The sequence below is a fragment of the Montipora capricornis genome, chromosome 11 (assembly GCF_036669925.1).
Source record: "Montipora capricornis isolate CH-2021 chromosome 11, ASM3666992v2, whole genome shotgun sequence".
Classification (NCBI taxonomy): Eukaryota; Metazoa; Cnidaria; class Anthozoa; order Scleractinia; family Acroporidae; genus Montipora; species Montipora capricornis.
Genome location: NC_090893.1, coordinates 21,688,114 through 21,704,794, shown reverse-complemented (window position 1 = coordinate 21,704,794; position 16,681 = coordinate 21,688,114). Strand labels below are relative to the sequence as shown.

The 16,681-nt window shown below is 38.6% G+C and overlaps 1 protein-coding gene across 1 annotated transcript in view; it reads left to right on the top strand.

The window, feature by feature from the left end:
* LOC138024427 (uncharacterized) overlaps window positions 1–16,681 on the top strand; it is a 308,112-nt gene that overhangs the window by 276,815 nt on the left and 14,616 nt on the right. The window contains 15 exon segments of the mRNA XM_068871629.1: window positions 2,486–2,814; window positions 3,276–3,417; window positions 4,452–4,780; window positions 5,151–5,292; window positions 6,327–6,655; window positions 7,027–7,168; window positions 8,204–8,532; window positions 9,001–9,142; window positions 10,187–10,515; window positions 10,972–11,113; window positions 12,159–12,487; window positions 12,948–13,089; window positions 14,135–14,463; window positions 14,923–15,064; window positions 16,110–16,438. Of these exon segments, the coding sequence (XP_068727730.1) occupies window positions 2,486–2,814; window positions 3,276–3,417; window positions 4,452–4,780; window positions 5,151–5,292; window positions 6,327–6,655; window positions 7,027–7,168; window positions 8,204–8,532; window positions 9,001–9,142; window positions 10,187–10,515; window positions 10,972–11,113; window positions 12,159–12,487; window positions 12,948–13,089; window positions 14,135–14,463; window positions 14,923–15,064; window positions 16,110–16,438 (3,626 nt within the window).

The following is a 16,681-nucleotide window of genomic DNA, read 5'->3' as shown; positions in this document are numbered from 1 at the left end:
TTTTAATGATCACGAAAAAGAATGAAAATGAAATCCTGCATTACACAACATACATATCCAATTACTGGCAACGTGACTCCGCACGTGACTAAATTATAACATTCCTCCCCCTTAAGATCTTTGCTATTCTAAAAAAAAAGAAACACTGTATAGAAGCATAATAAAGTCAATCTAGTGTTTTTCACACAATGTCTGTCACGCAATGATTCTTGCAGATCGCTAATCAATGTTCAAAAGCAATGTCACATAAGTTTTACAGTTCATAATCTTTGAAACGTTCGGGTAAACGTCGGTCACGAACCGGGCGTGATGGTTTAGCCTCTTGTGCATCAGTTGAACTCACGACTGGCTTGGGTGGGCCACTCGGTTGGGTTGCGTCTGTTGTGCAATCTGTCCCCGGCACCACTCCTGGTACCACAATTTCAGGATTAGACTTTGCTGGGTCTGTGCTGTGGCTCCTCTGCATGTGGTCCTGATGTCGTCGAACAACTCGACCATCCAGTAATTCGACTAGGACTAGGGCTGAGACTGGGCCCGTCGTCTGCACCACAGTACCTTTTTGCCAGGACTTGGGGGAACTGAAGTCCTTTATGAACACAGGATCATTGGCTTCAAAGTCCCTATGTTTGGTGTGGTGGTCGTGGGTCTGTTTTTGATGTTCTTGCTTCTGTCTCACCAGCCTTGCAGTGTTGGGTACTAGGAGGTCAAGCTTAGTTCTCAGCTTCCTCTTCATCAGCAGCTCTGCTGGTGTAACCCCTGTTGTTGTGTGTGGTGTTGTTCTGTACTTGAGCAGAAAACGTGACAACTTGTCTTGTATGGTTCCCTCTTCCATCTTCTCTATCCCTTCTTTGAAAGCTCTAACTGCTCGCTCCGCCTGTCCATTCGAAGCTGGATGGTATGGCGATACTTTGGTGTGTTTGACACTATTCTTTGAGAGAAAATTCTCGAATTCAGCACTTGTGAAATTGGGACCGTTGTCGCTGACGATGGTTTCCGGGAGACCATGGGTCGCGAAGATTTCTCTCAACTTCGCTATGGTAGCGGCTGATGTTGTACTGCGCATTAGGTGGACATCCATCCACTTGGAATGTGCATCGATCACCACTGAATACATGTGACCCTTAAGTGGCCCTGCATAATCAATGTGTACCCTTGCCCAGGGTTGACCGGGCCACTCCCATGGATGAAGTGGCGCTTCTGCTTGGACCTTCTGGTGTAGTTGGCATTGCTGACACCTTTTTACTGCTTCCTCTAACTCACGATCCATGTTTGGCCACCCCACATAGCCACGTGCAAGGGCTTTCATCCTTGATATGCCCGGATGGGCTTCGTGAAGCTCGGCTATGACTTTTGCTCGTCCTTGAGGTGGTACTATAACCCTGTTTCCCCATAGAACACTTTCTAGGGTTAATTCTGCTTTCCGGCTGAAATACGGGTGTAACTGCACATCCTGGCAGTTGTGTGGCCATCCATTAAGTGTAAACTGGTGCACTTTTGAGAGCACAGGATCGCGCCTTGTCCATTCTTGGATATGGCGTGAGTTGATTGGAGTGTGGTCCAGATGTTCTAAGAGCAAAACTGTCTCTCCAGGTACAGGAACAGACTCTGGCATCTTGGACAAGGGGAGTCGACTCAATGCATCCGCATTGCCATTTGTGGTCCCTGCTTCATAGGGTGTTTTTTCGTTGTATTTAACCGTTCGCCCTAAATCTGAGTTCAGTTTATCTTTCTGAATGCCCTTAGTGCCAGCCAAGTTAATGAAAAAACTCGTAAAGTAAAAACTTAAGTTAACTAAAATAGATTATTGACAAGGTTAAGGTGTCAAAACGTTTTCAAATACTACTACATCGTCTGTCTTTTATTTACCAAATAAAATAACATAAGAGACCACCAATCTAAGTAGTAACCTTACCTAAAAAGGCTTAATAACTTTTAAGATGAGAACAAGCAGGTGGGTAACAACCTCATGCAACTTCGATTGAAGCTAACACGGCTAGGTTTCAGTATGACCTGTCTATGGCATCCCACGTATAGGTAAATGAGTTGCACTGAAACTCAGGTGCAAATTCCAAAGTGCCTTAGATGTGCATAATGGTGCAAAGATGACGGTGAAGGTGGCACTTAAGCAAACAATGTTTATTTGATGAAACCCTTTTACGGAGTGTAAGCAAATTTTTCGATCTCTAAATCGCTTTCTTTATAGTTAAATTTAGAAACTTCTATTTAATTTACTTTCCATGATCTGCATGTTTTCCAAATTAAAAAACCAACTGAGTCAGTTAGATACTGTAAAGACAAAGATTAATTCCACTAGATGAGCCGGAATTGTTCGATTTCCAGTATTGATTTGCTGTCTATATGTTTAAAACTAATTACATTATGACTAACTTTCTAACGACTTGAAGTAGCTCTGTTTCTTTCAAAGAATCAGGACATGCAAAGACTTGTTTCTGACCACAACTTTTTATTTCAATTTGAAAACCAGAATGTCAACAACCACTTGGCATGGAAATTGGCGCAATCAAAGATGCGCAAATACAAGCGTCTTCTGAGTGGGATCTAAATCACGCCGCCATCCAGGGAAGACTAAACTTCCAAAAGTCAGGAATAAAACAAGGTGCCTGGTCAGCAAGGAAAAACGATAAGAATCAATGGTTGCAGATTGATCTGCAAGCATCCTACACTAAAGTGACGGCTGTAGCTTCACAAGGAAGGAATCAAGTCAACCAATGGGTTACAAAGTACAAACTGCAATACAGTAACGATGGAGTTACCTTCCGATACTACAGGGAACAAGGACAGACCGTTGACAAGGTAAGATGTGATGATGAGCGATTCGTCAAAACGTGCTCTGAAGAGAATACTAGTCTTATGTTTTTTTTTTTTTTTTCTTCATTTATTTTAATATAAATCCCAACGTGTACGAGACACGTCAAGAAACGCGACAGTTAAAACAACATTTTGCTGCCCTTTGTATCAATTTTAGAAGTATGTCTTCCAGTGTAGTAAGCTTCCAAGCGTTACGGTGCCGGATAGATGTTGTCATTCCCCATTCAAACATTCCTACCAAGGACACTTTTTCCTCCATTTTTCAAATCTCCTACTTAAACTTCCAGTTTTTATTGATTGGATATCTTGTGTACATTATCAAAACGTGGTGGACTTTTCTTCCTTGTATCTCTCATTTCTTGTGCTTTGCATCATGAATTCCTTAGCCAGTCAGCAAAAATTTTCGTTGTCTTAATCACTATATGTCATCTTTGTTTTCCATTTAGGAATTTACTGCAAATAGCGACCAAAATTCAATCATCTATCACAAACTAAAAAATCCAATCGCGGCGCGTTACATACGATTCCGACCGGTCACTTGGCACAGCCACATATCAATGAGAGTAGAAGTCTATGGCTGTGAGCAAGGTAACATGATTTTTTTCCCATCGTCTCTACAATAAACAAAATTATTAAATTCTCTAAAGTTAAGTGGAAATATATTTAAAAAAAAGGTGTAGAGACAATTTAGGAAAAACAGAATTTATTTGGAAAGCTGAGCATTCTGGTGTCAGTAACGGTGATGGTCCAGGTTTACACGCGAAGATTGGCTAAAAATTATACTCTCCCTCCACTTCATAAGGCGTCGTAAGGTAAAATAGGGTGCTCTTTCGTTATATTTCTCGGTTTACCCTGATTCAGATTTGATTTTCCCTTTTTGAATGCCCGTATTGCCGGCCAAGCTAATGAAAAACTCGTAAAGTAAAAACTTAGGTTAAATAATATAGATTATGGACAAGGTTAAGGTGTCAAAACGTTTTCAAATACTAGTACATCACCTGTCTTTTATTTACCAAATCAAATCATCAAAGATGCCGCCAATCTCAGTAGTAACCTTATCTAAAAAGGTGTAATAACTTTTAAGATGAGAACAAGCACGTGGGTAACAACCTCATGCAACTTCGGTTGAAGCTAACACGGCTGGATTTCAGGATTACCTGCCTATGGCATCCCACGTATAGGTAAATGAGTTACACTGAAAGTCAGGTGCAATTTCCAGAGTGCCTTTTATGTGCATAATGGCGCAAAGATGACGGTGAAGGTGGCAGTTAAGCAAGCGATGTTTATTTTATGAAACCCTTTTAGTTAGTTTAAGCAAATTGTTCGATCTTTAAATCGTTTTCTTTATAGTTGAATCTAGGAACTTCAATTTAATTTTCTTTCCGTGATCTGGAAATTAAATAACCATCTCAGTCAGTTAGTTACTACAAAGAGTAAAGTTAATTCCATTAAATGAACCGGAAATGTTCGCTTTCCAGTATTGATTTGCTGTCTACATATTTAAAACTAGTGACATTACTACTAACTTTCTAACGACTTGAAGTAGCTCTGTTACTTTCAAAGAATGTGGACATTCAAAGACTGTTTCTGATCACAACTTTTTATCTCAATTTGAAAACCAGAATGTCAACAACCTCTTGGCATGGAATTTGGTGCAATCAAAGATGCTCAAATACAAGCGTCTTCTGAGTGGGATCTAAATCACGCCGCCATCCAGGGAAGACTAAACTTCCAAAAGTCAGGAATAAAACAAGGTGCCTGGTCAGCAAGGAAAAACGATAACAATCAATGGTTGCAGATTGATCTGCAAGCACCCTACACTAACGTGACGGCTGTAGCTTCACAAGGAAGGAATCAGGTCAACCAATGGGTAACAAAGTACAAACTGCAATACAATAACGATGGAGTTACCTTCCGATACTACAGGGTACAAGGACAGACCGTTGACAAGGTAAGATGTGATGATAAGCGATTCGTCAAAACGTGCTCTGAAGAGAATACTAGCCTTCTGTTTTGTTTTGTTTTTTTTCTTTATTTATTTTGATATAAATCCCAACTACGTCTACGAGACAGGTCAAGAAACGCGACAGTGAAAACAACATTTTGTTGCCCTTTGTATCAATTTTTGAAGTACGTCTTCCAGTGTAGTAAGCTTCCAAGCGTTCTGACGGTGCCGGATATCATGTGTACATTATGAACACGCGGTGGAGTTTCTTCCTCGTATCTCTCATTTCTTGTGCATTGGATCATGATTTCTTTAGCCAGTCAGCAAAACATTTCGTTGTCTTAATCACTAAATGTCATCTTTTTTTCCCATTCAGGAATTTACTGCAAATTGCGATCAAAATTCAATCATCTATCACAAACTAAAAAATCCAATCATGGCGCGTTACATACGATTCCGACCGGTCACTTGGCACAGCCATATATCAATGAGAGTAGAAGTCTATGGCTGTGAACAAGGTAACATGATTTTTTTCCCATCGTCTCTACAATAAACAAAATTATTAAATTCTCCAAAGTTAAGTGGAAATATATTTTTAAAAAAGGTGTAGAGACAATTTAGGAAAAACAGCAGTTACCTAGAAAGCTGAGCATTCTGGTGTCAGTAACGGTGATGGTCCAGGTTTACATGCGAAGGTTGGCTAAAAATTATACTCTCCCTCCACTTGATAAGGCGGCGTAGAGTAAAATAGGGTGCTTTTTCGTTATATTTCCCGGTTTACCCTGATTCAGATTTGATTTTCCCTTTTTGAATGCCCTTAGTGCCGGCCAAGCTAATGAAAAACTCGTAAAGTAAAAACTTAGGTTAAATAATATAGATTATGGACAAGGTTAAGGTGTGCAAACGTTTTGAAATACTAGTACATCACCTGTCTTTTATTTACCAAATCAAATCATCAAAGATGCCGCCAATCTCAGTAGTAACCTTATCTAAAAAGGTGTAATAACTTTTAAGATGAGAACAAGCACGTGGGTAACAACCTCATGCAACTTCGGTTGAAGCTAACACGGCTGGATTTCAGGATTACCTGCCTATGGCATCCCACGTATAGGTAAATGAGTTACACTGAAAGTCAGGTGCAATTTCCAGAGTGCCTTTTATGTGCATAATGGCGCAAAGATGACGGTGAAGGTGGCAGTTAAGCAAGCGATGTTTATTTTATGAAACCCTTTTAGTTAGTTTAAGCAAATTGTTCGATCTTTAAATCGTTTTCTTTATAGTTGAATCTAGGAACTTCAATTTAATTTTCTTTCCGTGATCTGGAAATTAAATAACCATCTCAGTCAGTTAGTTACTACAAAGAGTAAAGTTAATTCCATTAAATGAACCGGAAATGTTCGCTTTCCAGTATTGATTTGCTGTCTACATATTTAAAACTAGTGACATTACTACTAACTTTCTAACGACTTGAAGTAGCTCTGTTACTTTCAAAGAATGTGGACATTCAAAGACTGTTTCTGATCACAACTTTTTATCTCAATTTGAAAACCAGAATGTCAACAACCTCTTGGCATGGAATTTGGTGCAATCAAAGATGCTCAAATACAAGCGTCTTCTGAGTGGGATCTAAATCACGCCGCCATCCAGGGAAGACTAAACTTCCAAAAGTCAGGAATAAAACAAGGTGCCTGGTCAGCAAGGAAAAACGATAACAATCAATGGTTGCAGATTGATCTGCAAGCACCCTACACTAACGTGACGGCTGTAGCTTCACAAGGAAGGAATCAGGTCAACCAATGGGTTACAAAGTACAAACTGCAATACAGTAACGATGGAGTTACCTTCCGATACTACAGGGTACAAGGACAGACCGTTGACAAGGTAAGATGTGATGATAAGCGATTCGTCAAAACGTGCTCTGAAGAGAATACTAGCCTTCTGTTTTGTTTTGTTTTTTTTCTTTATTTATTTTGATATAAATCCCAACTACGTCTACGAGACAGGTCAAGAAACGCGACAGTGAAAACAACATTTTGTTGCCCTTTGTATCAATTTTTGAAGTACGTCTTCCAGTGTAGTAAGCTTCCAAGCGTTCTGACGGTGCCGGATATCATGTGTACATTATGAACACGCGGTGGAGTTTCTTCCTCGTATCTCTCATTTCTTGTGCATTGGATCATGATTTCTTTAGCCAGTCAGCAAAACTTTTCGTTGTCTTAATCACTATATGTCATCGTTTTTTTCCCATTTAGGAATTTACTGCAAATTGCGATCAAAATTCAATCATCTATCACAAACTAAAAAATCCAATCATGGCGCGTTACATACGATTCCGACCGGTCACTTGGCACAGCCATATATCAATGAGAGTAGAAGTCTATGGCTGTGAACAAGGTAACATGATTTTTTTCCCATCGTCTCTACAATAAACAAAATTATTAAATTCTCCAAAGTTAAGTGGAAATATATTTTTAAAAAAGGTGTAGAGACAATTTAGGAAAAACAGCAGTTACCTAGAAAGCTGAGCATTCTGGTGTCAGTAACGGTGATGGTCCAGGTTTACATGCGAAGAGTGGCTAAAAATTATACTCTCCCTCCACTTGATAAGGCGGCGTAGAGTAAAATAGGGTGGTTTTTTGTTATATTTCCCGGTTTAAGTTGATTCAGAGTTGATTTTCCCTTTTTGAATGCCCTTAGTGCCGGTCAAGCTAATTAAAAAACTGGTAAAGTAAAAACTTAGGTTAAACAATATAGATTATGGACAAGGTTAAGGTGTGCAAACGTTTTGAAATACTACTACATCTTCGGTCTTTTATTTACCAAATTAAATCATCCAAAATGCCGCCAATCTCAGTAGTAACCTTACCTAAAAAGGTTTAATAACTTTTAAGATGAAAACAAGCACGTGCGTAACAACCTCATGCAACTTCGGTTGAAGCTAACACGGCTGGATTTCAGGATTACCTGCCTATGGCATCCCACGTATAGGTAAATGAGTTACACTGAAAGTCAGGTGCAATTTCCAGAGTGCCTTTTATGTGCATAATGGCGCAAAGATGACGGTGAAGGTGGCAGTTAAGCAAGCGATGTTTATTTTATGAAACCCTTTTAGTTAGTTTAAGCAAATTGTTCGATCTTTAAATCGTTTTCTTTATAGTTGAATCTAGGAACTTCAATTTAATTTTCTTTCCGTGATCTGGAAATTAAATAACCATCTCAGTCAGTTAGTTACTACAAAGAGTAAAGTTAATTCCATTAAATGAACCGGAAATGTTCGCTTTCCAGTATTGATTTGCTGTCTACATATTTAAAACTAGTGACATTACTACTAACTTTCTAACGACTTGAAGTAGCTCTGTTACTTTCAAAGAATGTGGACATTCAAAGACTGTTTCTGATCACAACTTTTTATCTCAATTTGAAAACCAGAATGTCAACAACCTCTTGGCATGGAATTTGGTGCAATCAAAGATGCTCAAATACAAGCGTCTTCTGAGTGGGATCTAAATCACGCCGCCATCCAGGGAAGACTAAACTTCCAAAAGTCAGGAATAAAACAAGGTGCCTGGTCAGCAAGGAAAAACGATAACAATCAATGGTTGCAGATTGATCTGCAAGCACCCTACACTAACGTGACGGCTGTAGCTTCACAAGGAAGGAATCAGGTCAACCAATGGGTTACAAAGTACAAACTGCAATACAGTAACGATGGAGTTACCTTCCGATACTACAGGGTACAAGGACAGACCGTTGACAAGGTAAGATGTGATGATAAGCGATTCGTCAAAACGTGCTCTTAAGAGAATACTAGCCTTCTGTTTTGTTTTGTTTTTTTTCTTTATTTATTTTAATATAAATCCCAACTACGTGTACGAGACAGGTCAAGAAACGCGACAAAGAAAACAACATTTTGTTGCCCTTTGTATCAATTTTTGAAGTACGTCTTCCAGTGTAGTAAGCTTCCAAGCGTTCTGACGGTGCCGGATAGTTGTTGTCATTCCCCATTCAAACATTCCTACCAAGGACACTTTTTCCTCCATTTTTCAAATATCCTACTCTAAGTTCCAGTTTTTATTCATGGTATATTATGTGTACATTATGAACACGCGGTGGAGTTTCTTCCTCGTATCTCTCATTTCTTGTGCATTGGATCATGATTTCTTTAGCCAGTCAGCAAAACTTTTCGTTGTCTTAATCACTATATGTCATCTTTTTTTCCCATTTAGGAATTTACTGCAAATAGCAATCAAAATTCAATCATCTATCACAAACTAAAAAATCCAATCATGGCGCGTTACATACGATTCCGACCGGTCACTTGGCACAGCCATATATCAATGAGAGTAGAAGTCTATGGCTGTGAACAAGGTAACATGATTTTTTTCCCATCGTCTCTACAATAAACAAAATTATTAAATTCTCCAAAGTTAAGTGGAAATATATTTTTAAAAAAGGTGTAGAGACAATTTAGGAAAAACAGCAGTTACCTAGAAAGCTGAGCATTCTGGTGTCAGTAACGGTGATGGTCCAGGTTTACATGCGAAGGTTGGCTAAAAATTATACTCTCCCTCCACTTGATAAGGCGGCGAAGGGTAAAATAGGGTGCTTTTTCGTTATATTTCCCGGTTTACCCTGATTCAGATTTGATTTTCCCTTTTCGAATGCCCTTAGTGCCGGCCAAGTTAATGAAAAAACTCGTAAAGTAAAAACTTAGGTCAACTAAAATAGATTATTGACAAGGTTACGGTGTCAAAACGTTTTCAAATACTACTACATCGTCTGTCTTTTATTTATCAAATAAAATATCATAAGAGACCACCAATCTAAGTAATAACCTTACCTAAAAAGGTTTAATAACTTTTAAGATGAGAACAAGCAGGTGGGTAACAACCTCATGCAACTTCGATTGAAGCTAACACGGCTGGATTTCAGTATGACCTGTCTATGGCATCCCACCTATAGGTAAATGAGTTGCACTGAAACTCAGGTGCAATTTCCAAAGTGCCTTAGATGTGCATAATGGTGCAAAGTTGACGGTAAAGGTGGCACTTAAGCAAACAATGTTTATTTGATGAAACCCTTTTACGGAGTGTAAGCAAATTGTTCGATCGCTAAATCGCTCTCTTTATAGTTGAATTTAGGAACTTCAATTTAATTTACTTTCCATGATCTGCATGTTTTCCAAATTAAAAAACCAACTCAGTCAGTTAGATACTGTAAAGACAAAGGTTAATTCCATTAGATGAGCCGGAATTGTTCGCTTTCCAGTATTGATTTGCTGTCTATATGTTTAAAACTAGTTATATTATTACTAACTTTCTAACGATTTGAATTGGCACTATTACTTTCAAAGAATGTGGACATTCAAAGACTGTTTCTGATCACAACTTTTTATCTCAATTTGAAAACCAGAATGTCAACAACCTCTTGGCATGGAATTTGGTGCAATCAAAGATGCGCAAATACAAGCGTCTTCTGAGTGGGATCTAAATCACGCCGCCATCCAGGGAAGACTAAACTTCCAAAAGTCAGGAATAAAACAAGGTGCCTGGTCAGCAAGGAAAAACGATAACAATCAATGGTTGCAGATTGATATGCAAGGATCCCACACTAAAGTGACGGCTGTAGCTTCACAAGGAAGGAATCAGGTCAACCAATGGGTTACAAAGTACAAACTGCAATACAGCAACGATGGAGTTACCTTCCAATACTACAGGGAACAAGGACAGACCGTTGACAAGGTAAGATGTGATGATAAGCAAGTCGTCAAAACGTGCTCTGAAGGAAATACTAGACTTCTAGTTACCTTTTGTTTAATAGAAATCCTCACTATGTCTACGAAACAGAACAGGTAAACAAACCCGACAGTGGAAACAACTTGTCCTTGTCCTTTGTATCAATTTCTGAAGTACGTCTTCCAGTGTAGTAAGCTTCTAGGCGTTCTGACGGTACCGGATGAGTGTTGTCGTTCCCCATTCAAACATTCCTACCAAGGTCACATTTGCCTGCATTTTTCAAATCTCCTATTCAAACTTTCAGTTTTTATTCCTTGGATATCATGTGTACATTATCAACAAGCGGTGGATTTTCTTCATTGTATCTCTCATTTCTTGTGCTTTGGATCATGAATTCTTTAGGCAGTCAGCAAAAATTTGTATTCTCGTTCTCACTATATGTCTTCTTTTTTTCCCATTTAGGAATTTACTGCAAATAGCGATCAAAATTCAATCATCTATCACAAACTAAAAAATCCAATCATGGCGCGTTACATACGATTCCGACCGGTCACTTGGCACAGCCACATATCAATGAGAGTAGAAGTCTATGGCTGTGAACAAGGTAACATGATTTTTTTGTTTCCATTGTCTCTACAATAAATAACATTACTAAATAATCCAACGTTAAGTGCAATTATCCTTCAAAAAGGGTTAAGAGAGCCTTTGGAAAAAATGGCATTTATCTAGAAAGCTGAGCATTCTGGTGTTAGTAACGATGATGGTCCAGGTTTACATGCGAAGATTGGCTAAAAATTATACTCTCCCTTCACTTGATATGGCGTCGTAGGTTAAAATAGGGTGTTTTTTAGTTGTATTTAACCGTTCGCCCTAAATTTGATTTGAGTTTATCCTTTTGAATGCTCTTTTTATCGGCCAAGTTAATGAAAAAACTCGTAAAGTAAAAACTTAGGTTAAATAAAATAGATTGGGGACAAGGTTAAGGTGTCAAAACATTTTCAAATGCTACTACATCGCCTGTCTTTTATTTACCAAATTAAATAACCTAAGAGGCCACCAATCTCAGAGGCAACCTTACCTAAAATGGCTTAACAACTTTTAAGATGAGAACAAGAACGTGGGTAAAAACCTCATGCAACTTCGATTGAAGCTAACACGGCTGGATTTCAGTATGACCTGCCTATGGCATCCCACGTATAGGTAAATGAGTTGCACTGAAACTCAGGTGCAATTTCCAGAGTGCCTTAGATGTGCATTATGCTGCAAAGATGACGGTGAAGGTGGCACTTAAGCAAACGATGTTTTTTTGGTGAAACCCTTTTACGGAGTGTAAGCAAATTGTCCGATCTCTAAATCGTTTTCTTTATAGTTGAATCTAGGAACTTCAATTTAATTTACTTTCCATGATCTGCATGTTTTCCAATAAAAAAACCAACTCAGTCAGTTAGATACTGTAAAGACAAAAGTTAATTCCATTACGTGAGCCGGAATTGTTCGCTTTCCAGTATTGATTTGCTGTCTATATGTTTAAAACTAGTGACATTATTACTAACTTTCTAACGACTTGAAGTGGCTCTGTTACTTTCAAAGAATGTGGACATTCAAAGACTGTTTCTGATCACAACTTTTTATCTCAATTTGAAAACCAGAATGTCAACAACCTCTTGGCATGGAATTTGGCGCAATCAAAGATGCGCAAATACAAGCGTCTTCTGAGTGGGATCTAAATCACGCCGCCATCCAGGGAAGACTAAACTTCCAAAAGTCAGGAATAAAACAAGGTGCCTGGTCAGCAAGGAAAAACGATAACAATCAATGGTTGCAGATTGATCTGCAAGCACCCTACACTAAAGTGACGGCTGTAGCTTCACAAGGAAGGAATCAGGTCAACCAATGGGTTACAAAGTACAAACTGCAATACAGTAACGATGGAGTTACCTTCCAATACTACAGGGAACAAGGACAGACCGTTGACAAGGTAAGATGTGATGATAAGCAATTCGTCAAAACGTGCTCTGAAGGAAATACTAGACTTCTAGTTTCCTTTTTTTTAATAGAAATCCTCACTATGTCTACGAAACAGAACAGGTAAACAAACCCGACAGTGGAAACAACTTGTCCTTGTCTTTTGTTTGTATCAATTTCTGAAGTACGTCTTCCAGTGTAGTAAGCTTCTAAGCGTTGTGAGGGTGCCGGATGAGTGTTGTCGTTCCCCATTCAAGCATTCCTACCAAGGTCACATTTGCCTGCATTTTTCAAATCTCCTATTCAAACTTTCAGTTTTTATTCATTGGATATCGTGTGTACATTATCAACATGTGGTGGATTTTCTTCGTTGTATCTCTCATTTCTTGTGCTTTGGATCATGAATTCTTTAGGCAGTCAGCAAAAATTTGTATTCTCGTTCTCACTATATGTCTTCTTTTTTTCCCATTTAGGAATTTACTGCAAATAGCGATCAAAATTCAATCATCTATCACAAACTAAAAAATCCAATCATGGCGCGTTACATACGATTCCGACCGGTCACTTGGCACAGCCACATATCAATGAGAGTAGAAGTCTATGGCTGTGAACAGGGTAACATGATTTTTTTGTTTCCATTGTCTCTACAATAAATAACATTACTAAATAATCCAACGTTAAGTGGAATTATCCTTCAAAAAGGGTTAAGACACCCTTTGGAAAAAATGGCATTTATGTAGAAAGCTGAGCATTCTGGTGTTAGTAACGATGATGGACCAGGTTTACATGCGAAGATTGGCTAAAAATTATACTCTCCCTTCACTTGATATGGCGTCGTAGGTTAAAATAGGGTGTTTTTTAGTTGTATTTAACCGTTCGCCCTAAATTTGATTTGAGTTTATCCTTTTGAATGCTCTTTTTGCCGGCCAAGTTAATGAAAAAACTCGTAAAGTAAAAACTTAGGTTAAATAAAATAGATTGGGGACAAGGTTAAGGTGTCAAAACATTTTCAAATGCTACTACATCGCCTGTCTTTTATTTACCAAATTAAATATTCTAAGAGGCCACCAATCTCAGAGGCAACCTTACCTAAAATGGCTTAACAACTTTTAAGATGAGAACAAGAACGTGGGTAAAAACCTCATGCAACTTCGATTGAAGCTAACACGGCTGGATTTCAGTATGACCTGCCTATGGCATCCCACGTATAGGTAAATGAGTTGCACTGAAACTCAGGTGCAATTTCCAGAGTGCCTTAGATGTGCATTATGCTGCAAAGATGACGGTGAAGGTGGCACTTAAGCAAACGATGTTTTTTTGGTGAAACCCTTTTACGGAGTGTAAGCAAAGTGTCCGATCTCTAAATCGTTTTCTTTATAGTTGAATCTAGGAACTTCAATTTAATTTACTTTCCATGATCTGCATGTTTTCCAATAAAAAAACCAACTCAGTCAGTTAGATACTGTAAAGACAAAAGTTAATTCCATTACGTGAGCCGGAATTGTTCGCTTTCCAGTATTGATTTGCTGTCTATATGTTTAAAACTAGTGACATTATTACTAACTTTCTAACGACTTGAAGTGGCTCTGTTACTTTCAAAGAATGTGGACATTCAAAGACTGTTTCTGATCACAACTTTTTATCTCAATTTGAAAACCAGAATGTCAACAACCTCTTGGCATGGAATTTGGCGCAATCAAAGATGCGCAAATACAAGCGTCTTCTGAGTGGGATCTAAATCACGCCGCCATCCAGGGAAGACTAAACTTCCAAAAGTCAGGAATAAAACAAGGTGCCTGGTCAGCAAGGAAAAACGATAACAATCAATGGTTGCAGATTGATCTGCAAGCACCCTACACTAAAGTGACGGCTGTAGCTTCACAAGGAAGGAATCAGGTCAACCAATGGGTTACAAAGTACAAACTGCAATACAGTAACGATGGAGTTACCTTCCAATACTACAGGGAACAAGGACAGACCGTTGACAAGGTAAGATGTGATGATAAGCAATTCGTCAAAACGTGCTCTGAAGGAAATACTAGACTTCTAGTTTCCTTTTTTTAATAGAAATCCTCACTATGTCTACGAAACAGAACAGGTAAACAAACCCGACAGTGGAAACAACTTGTCCTTGTCTTTTGTTTGTATCAATTTCTGAAGTACGTCTTCCAGTGTAGTAAGCTTCTAAGCGTTGTGACGGTGCCGGATGAGTGTTGTCGTTCCCCATTCAAGCATTCCTACCAAGGTCACATTTGCCTGCATTTTTCAAATCTCCTATTCAAACTTTCAGTTTTTATTCATTGGATATCGTGTGTACATTATCAACATGTGGTGGATTTTCTTCGTTGTATCTCTCATTTCTTGTGCTTTGGATCATGAATTCTTTAGGCAGTCAGCAAAAATTTGTATTCTCGTTCTCACTATATGTCTTCTTTTTTTCCCATTTAGGAATTTACTGCAAATAGCGATCAAAATTCAATCATCTATCACAAACTAAAAAATCCAATCATGGCGCGTTACATACGATTCCGACCGGTCACTTGGCACAGCCACATATCAATGAGAGTAGAAGTCTATGGCTGTGAACAAGGTAACATGATTTTTTTGTTTCCATTGTCTCTACAATAAATAACATTACTAAATAATCCAACGTTAAGTGGAATTATCCTTCAAAAAGGGTTAAGACACCCTTTGGAAAAAATGGCATTTATCTAGAAAGCTGAGCATTCTGGTGTTAGTAACGATGATGGACCAGGTTTACATGCGAAGATTGGCTAAAAATTATACTCTCCCTTCACTTGATATGGCGTCGTAGGTTAAAATAGGGTGTTTTTTAGTTGTATTTAACCGTTCGCCCTAAATTTGATTTGAGTTTATCCTTTTGAATGCTCTTTTTGCCGGCCAAGTTAATGAAAAAACTCGTAAAGTAAAAACTTAGGTTAAATAAAATAGATTGGGGACAAGGTTAAGGTGTCAAAACATTTTCAAATGCTACTACATCGCCTGTCTTTTATTTACCAAATTAAATATTCTAAGAGGCCACCAATCTCAGAGGCAACCTTACCTAAAATGGCTTAACAACTTTTAAGATGAGAACAAGAACGTGGGTAAAAACCTCATGCAACTTCGATTGAAGCTAACACGGCTGGATTTCAGTATGACCTGCCTATGGCATCCCACGTATAGGTAAATGAGTTGCACTGAAACTCAGGTGCAATTTCCAGAGTGCCTTAGATGTGCATTATGCTGCAAAGATGACGGTGAAGGTGGCACTTAAGCAAACGATGTTTTTTTGGTGAAACCCTTTTACGGAGTGTAAGCAAATTGTCCGATCTCTAAATCGTTTTCTTTATAGTTGAATCTAGGAACTTCAATTTAATTTACTTTCCATGATCTGCATGTTTTCCAATAAAAAAACCAACTCAGTCAGTTAGATACTGTAAAGACAAAAGTTAATTCCATTACGTGAGCCGGAATTGTTCGCTTTCCAGTATTGATTTGCTGTCTATATGTTTAAAACTAGTGACATTATTACTAACTTTCTAACGACTTGAAGTGGCTCTGTTACTTTCAAAGAATGTGGACATTCAAAGACTGTTTCTGATCACAACTTTTTATCTCAATTTGAAAACCAGAATGTCAACAACCTCTTGGCATGGAATTTGGCGCAATCAAAGATGCGCAAATACAAGCGTCTTCTGAGTGGGATCTAAATCACGCCGCCATCCAGGGAAGACTAAACTTCCAAAAGTCAGGAATAAAACAAGGTGCCTGGTCAGCAAGGAAAAACGATAACAATCAATGGTTGCAGATTGATCTGCAAGCACCCTACACTAAAGTGACGGCTGTAGCTTCACAAGGAAGGAATCAGGTCAACCAATGGGTTACAAAGTACAAACTGCAATACAGTAACGATGGAGTTACCTTCCAATACTACAGGGAACAAGGACAGACCGTTGACAAGGTAAGATGTGATGATAAGCAATTCGTCAAAACGTGCTCTGAAGGAAATACTAGACTTCTAGTTTCCTTTTTTTTAATAGAAATCCTCACTATGTCTACGAAACAGAACAGGTAAACAAACCCGACAGTGGAAACAACTTGTCCTTGTCTTTTGTTTGTATCAATTTCTGAAGTACGTCTTCCAGTGTAGTAAGCTTCTAAGCGTTGTGACGGTGCCGGATGAGTGTTGTCGTTCCCCATTCAA